General features: G+C 55.8%; 1 protein-coding gene across 4 annotated transcripts in view; it reads right to left on the bottom strand.

The window, feature by feature from the left end:
* ARAP1 (ArfGAP with RhoGAP domain, ankyrin repeat and PH domain 1) overlaps positions 1–13,264 on the bottom strand; it is a 62,970-nt gene that overhangs the window by 28,273 nt on the left and 21,433 nt on the right. For 3 of the 4 annotated variants that reach the window (XM_082342946.1, XM_082342945.1, XM_082342944.1), the window contains 2 exons: positions 11,700–12,251; positions 271–440 (listed from right to left, as the gene is read on the bottom strand). In XM_082342946.1, coding sequence (XP_082199072.1) covers positions 271–440; positions 11,700–12,208 — 679 coding nt within the window. In that variant the 5' untranslated portion in view covers positions 12,209–12,251. Of the gene's footprint in view, positions 1–270; positions 441–7,306; positions 7,680–11,699; positions 12,252–13,264 lie in introns of those variants that run through there. The other variant, XM_082342947.1, reaches the window with a different exon arrangement.

The raw sequence follows: 13,264 nt of genomic DNA on the forward strand, positions 1-13,264 counted from the left end.
CATGACCATGGAAAACAGTCCCAGACTTTAAACCATGGGCAAATCAGGAAGTCTGCCATCTGCCCACACCTAACAGTCAATAGGTCAGAGAGCTGGGTGCTGTCTCCATTCTGAGGATGAAGGGAAGGATGCTCACCTGTCCAGGGCCACAGAGTGGGTCGGTGGCAGGGCCCAACAGAAAGGGGAGCACGATGCTTACGTCCTTGCAGACTCTCCAGCCCTGATCCCAGGCCACCTACCCAGAGCCCCATGCTTCGCTACGGCACTCACCAAACTCCGGGAGCAGGCGAAGAGGCTTCGGGGGAATCTCTGGGGGGCTGGGAGGTGGAGATGGGGGCTGGGGAGGCCCCCGGGGGAGAGTGGCCAGGGGCTCCTCAGGCTCTGGCTGGGGAGAGAATGATGGTGGCGGTGACAGTAACTCTTCTTCCTTGGCAGGAAGGCTGGGAACAGACCAAAATTTGGGCATCAAGTTCAGTGCGGCTGAGTCACTGCGCCAGCGACACTGAGACAGAAACAGGACTCAAACCCACTGCGCCCCCAGCTCACATGAGCAGCAGCACAACTCATTCATTCCACACACTCAGAGCCCTCCTTGCCTCACTCCCCTGCCCCAAAACCTCCAAGCTCCCCAGAGCAGGTACCTTCTTTGGCTTCATGAGCTGGCCCTGCCTTGCTGGGACAGGGTCACCTGTCCCCAAAGTGCTAACTTTTAGCCACATGTACCCACTTGGTCTCCACTCTAAAAGAGAGATGAAGACCAGAATGGGGTGGGGGGTGGTTTGCATCCTAGCCTGGGGAGTCAGGGAAGATTGGACCTGAGCTTTTATTTATTTATATTTTATTTATTTATTTATTTTTATTTTTGGCTGCATTGGGTCTTTGTTGCTGTGCACGGGCTTTCTCTAGTTGCGGCGAGCAGGGGCTACTCTTCATTGCCGTGCGTGGGCTTCTCATTGCAGTGGCTTCTCTTGTTGCGGAGCATGGGCTCTAGGTGCACGGGCTTCAGTAGTTGTGGCACGCAGGCTCAGTAGTTGTGGCTCGCGGCCTCTAGAGCACAGGCTCAGTAGTTGTGGCGCACGTGCTTAGTTGCTCCGTGGCATGTGGGATCTTCCCGGACCAGCGACCGAACCCGTGTCCCCTGCATTGGCAGGCGGATTCTTAACTACTGTGCCACCAGGGAAGTCCCTGGACCTGAGCTTTTAAGGATAAGAAGGCGTTTGTTGGAGAATGGATGGCGCAGGACTGAAATGGGCATCGAGGCCAAGGGCACAGACCAGAGCCTTAGAAACCAAGTCCTGAGGCCGTGAGCCTCTGGATCAAGACCATCTTCTCTCTTGTCTTGAATATTCACCATCCCCCGGGACCCCTCAAACTCACCTGAACCCACCACACTTCTCATCTCTGCCAGCACTCCCCCCAGAAGGCTTCTCTGACTCCAAGGCCAGGTTCAAGGTGCCTGGACTCCCACAGCCACAGTGCTCCTGTCTGTCTGTCTCAGCACAGATCGCACTGCTTCCTGCAGGTTGAGTGTCTCCAAAGGACATCAGAGACGTGGGTTTCAACCTTGCCTCAGTCTTAGTTCCTGTGTGTCCTGGGGCAAGCACCTAGCCTTTCTGAGCCTCAGTTTCCTCTTCTGTAAAATGAGGACTACAAAACTGTTGTGGCAGGGTGGCTGGAGGGGATTAACCAAGACAAGGCGTGTCGTGCGTCAGCACACAGGATGCACAGAGACCACCAGCCGAACAGGTGCCTGAGCTCTAGAAGCCTGGCCCCAACTGCGGTCTCTGCCAGCATCCAGCAGGGGCTGAGGAGGAGCATTAGAGCGGGTGGGCAACTTTCTTCACTGGTGATTTCAGCCTGGTCTACTGCCCCAGTGTTCCTGGCAGTGGCTGACAGTGTGTGACCACCGAGAAAGCAAGGAAGGGCTGGGACATGACCATGATGCCAGGCCTTTGCTCCTGCTGTTGCCTCCTGCAGGAATACCTTGCTCCCTGGTCTCTGATCAGAGAACATCTACTCATTCTTTAACTTCTTACTCAAGTGCCCCTTCTCTGAAAGTTTTTCCTGACCCCTCCTTCCTGCTCCTCCAGGCCCTGCCCACGTTCCCCTCTGATATGAGCTTTAGATGAATTATTCCAAGTAACTTTTGCTTTTTAGTACCTCCCTCCTTTGTGCCAGGTACTGTGCTAGCATCTAAGCCAGGACCTGAACCTTGACTCCACAGTCTGGGTGCTTCTTAGGACACCTGGCTACTTCCACGTTACCCTGCACCCTATCTCCTTCCTCTCCAAGGGTAAAGAATGAACAAAAAAACTCTTTCCCCCTAGAAACCTGCTAAAAGTACTATGTCAGCCATGCTCTGAGGCAACAATGCCTTTGGCAAAAGTGGCCTGAGTGTGGAACTGCACCTAGACTAGGAGAAACTGTAAGTGGTCTCTTGACCTGGGGGAGAAGTCGGAGCTTTGGACTTCCCAGAGTGTGGTGGCTCGTAACCGGGCACAGCCTGTGCAGGGACCTGAAACCACACTTGTGCGGTTGTTAGAAGACATACCGGCCCCTTGGGGCAAGAGTTCTCTAAGCCAGGGTGGCGCCCACACCTGTTGGCTGTGAGTCTCATCCCTCATCCCTGAGCTGCCCCCTGGAGGACCACAGAGAACAGCTCCTGGACAGATGTGTGGACAGTGGCACTGACTGCCACAAGGACCCCACAGCAGAGGAAGATCTGCTGCTGTCCTGGTGGCCAGCTATTCCCTGTCTATATGCTTCTCAGGGAATCTGATGCCAAGTGGGCCTAGGGTAGGGGTTTAGCTGGACCTACGAAGACCCCCTGATGGACACTGTACTAGGCTGTCTCCCCGACTTGACCCTGAGTCTCTTTAGGGCAGGGGCAGTCTTGGACTTGACTCTTTATCCCCACAGGCCACCCATAGGGCCTGGCTGAGTGAGCAACGAGAGCATGTTGGATGGGTGGGTGGGGGGTGGATGGGTAGGTGGATAGGTTGGCCGACAGGGTGGGGAGAGAAGCAAATGAAAGGCTGAGTGAGTACACACAGGCCCAAGGGCATGACCTGCAGTGTCGGCCCCCCAGCTAGTCAAGCACAATGCCCTTGGAGACTTTTTGACAAGCAAAGCAGTCTATCACACGGTCTCCCAGACTCCAAGAGGAAGGGGCCCTTGGGGGCCCAGCCTGTGATCAGCTGACAGCAGAGCTCCAAGCTGTTGGACCAGGACCAGTCAGACTGGCTCAGAGCAGGGGGGACAGGCTCTGCCCTTCCAATACCAAGCAGGCTGAGTGGGCCTGGCTCCCCACCTCCCCCAGGACTGAGGGCCAGTGCTGAGGCAAAGGTGATGGCAACAGAGTATCCTCAGAGCCCAAGCGGCATTGGTCCTCCCATCTCTGGCCCCTAGTCCTCCCCCATCACTGCCTGATCATATGAGAGGGTTCTGCCCTTCCTGAGGCCTGCCTCCCCAGCATGTGGGTTCCCTAAGACAAGTGCCATACCCACCTTCTTCACTACCGTATGCCCAGCACGCAGCAGGGATGAATAAATAAATGAAGACCTGGATTAATTAATTCTTATTAATTATGTGTGTGTGTGTTTTCCCAGTCCTCTAGGTGCTTTACGTGGATTCATTCATTCAATAACGTATGGCTTATTGCTATTCCCACTTTACAGATGAGGAAACGGAGGCACAGAGACACGAAGTAATTTGTCCTTGGTCCCACAGCTGGGATGTGCACCCAGGAAGTCCAGCACCACAGCTGAAAGCTCAACCACCAGTGGCAAATGAGGAGTCCACAGCCAGGATCTGAGGGCTTCTCTGAGGCCCGTCTCCTCACACTGGCCACCCAACTCAGGATCCAGGCAGCTCTAGGGTTGATGTTCCATCCAAAAGGAAATGTGATCACAGTTCTGATGGCCGTGTTACCACGGTAAGAAAGGAGAGGGGAACAGATGCTAAGGGCTCCTCTCCCAGCAAAGCCTTTGCAGGAAGAGGGCTATGTGCCAAGAAGGTGGGAGCAAGGGGGCCCCATGGGCCTCCCGACCTCATTCTAGACACCTCCTCCAGGAAGCCTCCAAGCTGACCCCCCGCCTGCCTACCACAGGGCACCAGGGTCATGCTGAGTCAGAGCCAGGCCCAGGAAAGGAGAAGTGGTATCAGGAAGGCACGGATGTGGGAAAATCCCAGGGGAAGGGGCAGTGCCCACAGAATGACCCTAACCCAGCCAGAGTCCTGGCCACTCAGTGCCTACACCCCTTAGAGCAGCCCCAGCTCCAGTCTGCAGCTAAAGTCCAGCTGGGATGTTCCCCACTGATCTCTGACCCCACAAGACCAGAAGATCAACCCCAAACCTGAGCAGGGACTCAGTGGTCCCTCCTATGAGCCTTCGCTTACACCACTTCCTATTGCCTGCATCTCCCTGCCCTCTCCTTACATCTCAGTCCATGGAAAGCCTATCTGTACCTCAAAATACGGCTCAATGGGCCTCTTCTAGGTAGCCTCCAAGATGCCCACACAGAGCTGCTCACCCCCTGCCCCTCATTCCTGGCTCCTCTGCTCCTTCAGCCCCTTTCTCCTCTATCCAAGTGACATATGGATCTGGGCACTCCTGGGCAGGGCCCACTCCAGCCTGGGCCCTCAGCCTAAGAAGGTCTGTTTTATTGGTTTAGGGCAAATACACACAGCCAACCTTGTATCTGCGGGTTGAGGGATATATGAGGGTCCCGAGCCAGAATGGGTACGAGTAGAGTGACCATATAATTAATCATATAAACCAGAACATTTCTGAGAGTTAAAAGAGGCCCTATTAATAACTATGTCAGGGCAACAGGTGTAAGCAGGCCTGTCCTGGACGAAATGATATTTGTGGTCACTGTAGGTAAGAGACAGAGCTTTGCAGCCAGGTGGGTCTGGGCTTGCACCCAGCGAGACCTCCCATCAGTTTGTGTCCTTACAAAGCAGGTCACTTTACCTCTGAGCCTCAGGTTCCTCTCTGGTCTGCTTCCAGGCTCACTGATAATTCAGTAAGGAGAGCCAACTGCCACACATCACCAGCACAACTTTCTCACCCTTCCTGTGGCGGAAGGAGGCTAAGGCCCCACAGGATGGGCCAGTAACCTGTGCCATAGCCCTCTCCTCCAGGGTGGCCCCTGGCTCTCCCTTCACTCCTTTCTATTTATGTCAATCACCATAAGGGCAGATGGGCAGGGCTGCAGAGTTGGGCAGCCTGCATATCTCAGGCTGGCCTTGAACTGATCCACTCTTACATTCCAGCCAACCTTGACTGAGCTGCATTCCATAAATGCATACTTCCAGGCTTTTGCATACGTTGTTCCTTCCACCAGGAACGCAATTCCACCTGGCCATCTCCTACTCCTCCTTCCAAAGGTGCAAATCATACATCTTCCCCTTCCACTTTGCACCTCCCTTCATGCCCCAGGGGCCTCCTGAGGCTTCTCCAGTCCCCACACTTCTGAGCACTCCGTATAGTTGTATCTGTCAATGTTTGCTTCACTGAACTGACCTCAGGGGACCAAGGACCCAGGCCTATACCCTGTCCTGGAATCAGGACTTTCCCCCTACAGGGTCACACAGGGCTTGGAGGGAACCAGCCCAAACCCACCTCCTGGATTTTCACCAGCAGGGCCAAGAGGTGGGATCAGACTCTGATTTGGACACATCTGCCTCCTCTTCTGCCCTCCTCTTCCCACAGGGGCAATCTTTCCCAACTGCCTACTTCCTCGTTCTTCTTGGGGCCCAGGCCTCAGCCCTATGTTTCTTTCTTCCTCCGTGGTTGCCCTCGTCCTTCCTTCTCCATCATGAGGCCCAAGGGTCAGCCCCTCTAGCGCTTTCCGGGCTCTGTCCTATTTACTTCTGTCCAAGCCACGGCAGAGAAAGCCCTTCTTGGGGTCTCACTTGCTTAGATGTGACGTCTGCGGTATGCCTCTCAGCTTTTGCATACGCTGTGAGTCCCCTCAGGCCAATCCCTCGCCATGCCAACACAGAGGGGGCTTCCTTGACTGTGTTCGGAATGAATGAATGACCATCGCCCCACTCACATACTGATTACTGGAGGTCAGCAGCTCTCCATCCCTCCATACAGCAGTGCCCGACTGACCTGGCATCCACCCTCAAAACCAAGGTTTCACCCAGCTCTTTGTACTTCACCCTGGAACAATATAGCTACCACTTGCTAAGTACCTGCTATGTGCCAGACATCCTGCTGGGAGTCTTTTTTTTGTTTAATCCCCAGATGACCCGGATCATCGACTCCCCTGTGCTCAGGACACGCCTCCTTCGCCAGGAAGTCCACCCAAACTGCTCCCTCCTCTAAGCTCACACAGTTGGGAGTCTTGCTGTCATGGGCAGGAAAGGGCTGAGGCCCAGGTCTCCCATGGCAGCTCTTCCTGCTTCCCAGGCCTGACCCTGTGCTGGCTTATGAAGGCAGCGGGGGGAGGAAGTTCACCCTTCAGGTGGCTCACAACTGTACTAGCCCCTCTCCCCCATCCCAGGGCTGGCCTGGCTGGAGGAGAAGGTGCAGGTGTCTGCTGGGCCCTATGGAAAGATGAGCCAAGGGTGCAGGGCAGGGCCAGGTACACAGACAGGGCCTGGTTAGAGGAATCTCTATGTCCCCAGTGGCCCAAGCACAGGGTTATTGAGCTCATTAGGGATCACAGCAATTGGGGGGAGCCCCGCAATGACACAGGCACCCCCACCACACCACCAGCCCTGGAAGGAGGGATAGGAAGTCGCCAGCTAAGTGCCAGCCCTTGGCAGGCCTTCCTATCACCTGGACTTGGGGGAGGGCAAGGGGGCTCTGGTAGGAGCTGCCCAGAGCCACAGCACCCTTGAATTTGACCCTGAGAGAAGTCACCTAAGCCTCTGGAGGCAATCCTCAGTGGGGTGCAGGGAGTCAGAACCGAGATCAGCACCAGATCCTTCTTGGGGCAGAGACCCCACACAGGAGGAGTCTGTGCAGCCCAGAAAACAGGCCCCGGGGGGCTCCCAGCGGACCGCGGAGAGAGGTTTATGGGGAGATGGAGACCTGGAAAGCCCAGGGCAGAGAGGGGGAAGAGAGAGGGGAGAAAAGGAAAGGGCAGGAGAAAAACAGAAAATGTAGAGAAAGTGAAAGAAGTCAGAAAATTCTGAGAGTAAAAAAGGGAGGGGGAGGAGACCAGCACAGAAAACCCAGCCTGCGGAGAGGTGGCAGACAGACAGGGATTCCTGCCCTCCCAGGCCCGCCAGAGGAGCCTCCCCACCTTCCCCTGGCCGACAGCCCAGCCCAAGGCGGCCCCTCGCTCACCCTCTGACGCCCTCTGGGTCCGGGGCCCGAGGACTCCTGTGGCTCTGGTCAGCCGGGCCCAGCGTGTGCCGTTCCCTGCCTGTGCAGCCTGTGTCCGACCTGGGCTGGTCTCACAGACAGCCTGGCCCCACTCCCTGGGTATGCCTGAGGCCGCGTCTGGGTCCAGGCATGGCTCTGTGCACCCGTGATTTGGGTCTGAGTGTCTGTGATCACTTGTCTGAGTGTGTGTTCCTGTGTGTAACTGTGGGTCTGTCCGCGAGAGTGAGTGAGTGTGTGTACGTGTACGTGTGTGTCTGTGTCTGAATTCAGCTCTGGTCTCCTCTAGCTTCCTGCTCTCCGCCTCCCCCCGCCCCCCTGCAGCCCTGGCCAACACACACACTTCCTGAAAACACGGACTGAGACAGAGAGAAAAGTCACCCAGAATCCTCCGGGACAGACACTTCCTCTCCGCCCCCAGGCTGCCCCCCCACCCAGCTGGAGTGAGTGGACAAGCCACCCCAGTGCCATCTAGCAGGACCTTACAGAGTGGACACCCAGAAGGCCCTGGCCTTGGCTGGCCCCTCCCCACGCCCACAAGGAGGCCCAGAGAAGCTGGGAAAGAGGCTCTCTGAAAGGAGCAAGTTCTGCCCTGGCAACAAGTGATCAGCCTTCAGGAAGACCAGGGATTGGCTGGGCTGCAGGGTGGTCGAGGGCACAGGTGGGAGGCCTTGCAGTGTGACTCTAGCTGGTAGCTGTACTGTCTGGACAAATACTCCCTCTTCCCAAGGTATCTCCAGACATCCAGGTATCAGAGGAAGAAACAGAGGCCCAGAGCAGCCTAGGAGGGGCTCTGCCGGGTGACCCTGGAACCCTGGATCAGCAATGACCTCTCTGCCACGCTCAGGGAAGCAGGCTCAGAGCGTTCACATCTATGATACTTAGAGCTGAGTAGACAGTCCCAGGCCAGGAGGCAGGGTTTGAACATGAGCTTCCCCTGCGCTGGGCTGTGTGACTTTGAAGAAGTTTCTCAGGATCTCTGGACTTGTCAGCTAGTTCCCTATGACAGGCTTAAGTGATGGTGGGTGTGCAGACCCTTTGAGGGTGCAATGGGGTCCTCCCAGGCCAGGCAGAATAATGAACCTGGTTCTGAGAGTCCTGACCCAGCTGGGGCAGAGGGGAGAGGACCCCGTCCCTGCTCCTTTTCTGCCTGCCTCCCTTGAAGTCTCTCCCTTTCTAAGAGGCCTGGGGTGACAGAGATTGGGTAGTGGGAAGGGATTTGGGGTGTCCTGTAACCCTACTGTCCAGGGTCCACTAGGGGTTGAGTCAGCATGGGCAGCACATGTGCTCAGCGCCCGGCAGTACAAAAGCTCATGCAGGCCTCATCTATTTACTAACACAGCAAACACTTGCTGAGTGCCTATTAGGCACCTGGCACTGTTTCAGATGTTGGGGATTCAGTAGTAGATGAAACTGACGAGCATCTGAGCACTAATGGAGCTGACATTCTAGGGGGCTCAGCCTCTTGGCAGCATGTGCAGACACAGCACAAGCACACACTGGCTCACACCTGACAGTACACAAATAACACACATGCCAATTCACCACCCACATCACACGCACTCACAAATACACTCACGCTGTTTGAGTCCCCACAAAACCAGTAGGCATGGGCATGTGTATGTGTGCACACAGGCCTTGATAAATTTGCACACACTACAGCAAGTCACCACTGAAACTGTATAAATCCCCACCTGCATGCATACGTTAGGATCATACATCGCCTCCCTTAGAACATGTGTGGATGCAAAAATACACAGACACGCTACTACCCTGACAGACACACGCCTATGGGTGCACACTCACAAACCGGCCAGGCATGCCCTCAGGTGGAGTCACTAAATCCCAAATTCTGCTGGGGAGCCCAGTGATGGACCGGAGCCAGGCAAAAATGCTCCCTCAGTCACCACCTGATCTGGTGTAAGAGGCCCTACGATTGAGCGGGTGAGACCCTCATCACTAGAGGGTGCAGGCAAGGACAGGAAGGCCACATCAGGAAGCAGGGACTCCTGCAAGGGGGGCAGGAGCAGGCCAGGCTGAGCAGTCTTCCACTGCGCACCACGGAGCCTGGAGTCGTAGAAAGGGGCTATGAGGGGACAGGGTAGCCAGTCAGGCTCCATCCTCGCCCCAAACCTGCCCAGCCTTCGCCTGTTACACATATGTGAGGCTCTGTCCGTCCTTAGTTTTTCTCCCTCCGGGCTTTAAAGACTTTGTACACCTTGCGAGCCCAGGATGCTAAGACTGCAGATGCCCACAATTCCAAATATCAAAGACCCCAGGACACAGGAAGCCAGGCTTGGCAGCTCACCTGCCACTCTGCCCTAAGGAACAGCCCCAAATTGCAAGGAATAATTGCCTACAAATTCTGTGAGCATGGAATGAATTTTGGGTCCTCTAGCTACAAAGGGCCGGACTCCTGACCATGGGAGTCTGGCCTCTCCCAGATGTTGGCTAAGTTCAGACTGAGGATCTGAGAGTGGGGCCTGGTACCCTGGGGTGAAGATAGGACCCTTGCTCTACCCAGAAAGTCTCCTGAATTCAGATGTTAGTACCAGGAGGGCCATGGAGGGCCAAGGAGGACACCTGATGGGGAAACAGGCCCAGAGGGGCAGCTCCTAATCAGAGTCATGGAGCCAGCTGGACCTGCTCAGGTATTCTGCCTTCTAGGCAGGAACCCAGGCCTCCACTCCTCGACTGGGGTTTTTGCCTCCTTAGCCTTTGTGAACTTCCTATGGACAGGGCCCTGCCTCCTGCCCTTGTTCACCCACTCCCAACCCCCAGAGACAAGCAAATAGACAGACACACAGACACACACTCCGTCCTAATGATGGAGTTAAAGGAAATAGAAATTACTCCTACATGCAGGAAGTGGCCACTAGAGGGTGCAGTGGCACCAGGAAACTCCAGTCCGGGCTATAAGCCAGGCTCCCGGGGGACCCCAGTGCTGCTCCCAGCTGTGTGAACCCGGGAAAGGCACAATAAACTTTGTGTGCTTTCACCAATCAAACCTCAAAACACCACAGCTCTGGCTTGGCTTTGAAGGCCCCTTTACTTTAAGCCCCTCTCTGGGTGAAGAAAACCTCCCAGACCCTCCCCACGGCGGCTCCCCTAGCATATACTTGGCATGGATCCAGCCAGTGGCCCCCTCCCTTCTCTGAGTCTTAGTTTCTCTGCTTGAAAACAGGACACAAATGCCCCGGAGCACTTGAGCAGGGATCAAACGAGAGCATGTGAGCAAGCACCCAGCACAGTGCCCAACAGTAACGGGGACCAGGACACCTCTCTCTGCACAGTTCTTCCTTCTCCAAGAAGCCTTCCCAGATCAGGCTGACTTGTCCAAGTGCTGCAATAAAGCTCCATGACACCCCACATATCCAGCCATACCTGGGGATGCTCCTCCAAGCTGGGCACCCCAGCAAATGGCAGGAAGGGAGGGCATATGTAAAGGAGGTTAAATGGCGTGTCCACAGAATTAGGAGGAAACTCAAGAAAACAAGGAGTACAAGGAGCTAGGAGGGGAGAAAACAGTTCTGGGGAGGAGGGAGGGTGAGTAGGATGTGGCCTGAGAAGTGACTCCAGGATCGGGTGACATTTGGCAGGAGTAGTGTGAAAGGGGAAGACGGGAGCACCAGCGCCAGGCCCAGGGCAGTTGCTGCATCCCCCAGAACGAGTTCTTCATTCTAGACTTCCCATTTCCTCCACATGCTACCTCCTGACTTGAGAAATGCACTCTGCTCTCCCAGTATCTCACCAGGCCCCAAACTGAACTCCAGACTTCCTCCCAAACTCCCTCCTGTGGCCAGGGCCCAGATCAGGGACTGCACCACCATCTACCCAAGATGGGAACCTGGATGCCATGAGCCTCCTCTCTCCCTCTCTGCTCATGCCCAGGCCGTCCCCAAGTCCCATCCATTCTAGGGCTGACCTCTCACTCCAATCTGCCTACTTCTCTCCAGTCTCACTAGCACAGCCTGAGCGGGGGCCTCCCACCTGGCCCTGCGCCCTCTCACTGGTCTCCCAGCCTCCTCCCCCATCAACCTTACCAGCAGCCGGGGTCATCCTTTCCGTACTCAGTTTTCATCCGATCGCTCTGCTTAAAAACTCCCTGGGATCCCCGCCTGGCCTTCACAGCATGTCCCACCAGCGCCATCCACGAGCCCACCCTCACTCACACAACAGTTCAGCCACACTGTCTGCTCAGAGCACCTGAGGACGGTGCTTCCCACCTCTGAGCTTTGCACATGCTGTTCCCTCCACCAAGGTGCCTTTCTTACCCTAGTGGCAAAGGCCACAGACTCCCCCTCAACCCTCTAGATCCTCTGCTCATGTTCCTACATTCTGGACGGCATCCACTCACCTCACCAGCAGGCGGGGGGGCCCAGTGCGAGGGGGCACGGGCGGAACGCTGAGCTCTGTCAAATGCCGCTTGGCAGGCAGCGGGGGCAGCACAGGGTCTGGGGCAGACGTGGATGGGGTGGAGAAGCAGGTGGGTGGAAGGCAGCTCCTCCGTGGTGGGATGGGTGGGGCAGTGGGTAGCCCCTCGTCCTCTCCAGCCGTGGGCAGTGGTTCCGGTGGAGTGGTGGGCACAGGCAGTGAGCGGAAGACATGACGCTTCATGGGCACGGGCCGTGGGGTTAGGCGGGGTGCAGGGGCTGGGGGCGTGTGGGCTCGGAGCAGGCCAGCCAGGATGCGGCGGCGGTGGCCGGGGAGCAGCATGCCCATGTCCACCAGGCGGGCATCGCTGAGGCCTTGGCACTCTGTGGCCCACACCAGTCCGTGCTGCTCAAAGAGCCTGGTGTACTGCTCCAGGTGCAGTGCCCGCAGCCACTCGGCCACCGATAGGGCCCCGTCCCCGGCCTCTGCCATGGTTCCTGTCAGCAGAAGCCAGCCAGCAGGACTCTGTCCAGACCTGGAAGAGATACATGGGCACAGGTCAGAGGCATGGTTGCCCAGGTATAGGTCCCCAGTCAACAATTTTCTGTGGCTTTCCCATGCCATGGGGTAAGCTCGGTGTTTAAGCCCTCTCCCCTGTGTCCCATGTGCCAGGCAAGGCCAGGTACTGCCTGGTCTCTGAACACGCAGGCTTCTCCCACTGCCTGAAACCTGACACCCCACCCCTGTGGCCTCCTAGCATCCAGCTCCTCTAGGAAGCCCTCCAGGACCTTCAGAGTTGGTACTACCCTAACCCCCATCCACAGCCTTGGCCACTGCTGTGGCTATGTCTGCACACACATTCCCTCCCGCCCGCTGCAAGACCCAGGCAAGGACCCAATTCCTTCTGAGGTGCCAGTTTCCAGCTGAGGGCCAGGTCCAGGGGTTAGCAAGTATAGGTGGGATTGAGGGATACCACTGCTGGTGCCCCTGCAGGCCCAGTCTGTGGGTTGAGGCTTACCCCCACCTCCATGCCCCTGGAGGAAGCAGAATACTCCAGGAGATGAGGCAACCCAGCATCACACAGCCTCTGGGGTCCTGGTCCTATGAGTGAGCAAACCCTCCCACCCCCGAGGAGGGGCAGGGGGGAATGTATAGGAAAGGCCATTCATTCATTTGTTCTTTCAAAATAGCCTTGCACTAGGCAATGGGGACTAAGGTCCCCTACCAATACTCAAGAACTCCTGACCTGGCAAGAGTCAAGGAACAGATGATGCAAGGCAGTGATTAACAGATCAAAAGAAAAAAGTTATCTGTTCATCTCCACAGATACTAAAGAGGCATATGATAAAACCCAATATCCAGCATACTTAAACAAAAATTGCAGTATCAGTAAAATAGAAATGGATCAACACTTCCTTAAAATAAAAACCAGCACTTTGCTTAATGGAAAAACAGTAGAAAAACTTCCATCATCATAAAAGTCTAGACAACAAAAAAATACCATTGGTATAAAAATTGGGAAAGAAGAGTTAATCTATTACTTAACAA

This window comes from Balaenoptera borealis (assembly GCF_965194805.1).
Source record: "Balaenoptera borealis genome assembly, chromosome: 11".
In the NCBI taxonomy this organism is placed as follows: Eukaryota; Metazoa; Chordata; class Mammalia; order Artiodactyla; family Balaenopteridae; genus Balaenoptera; species Balaenoptera borealis.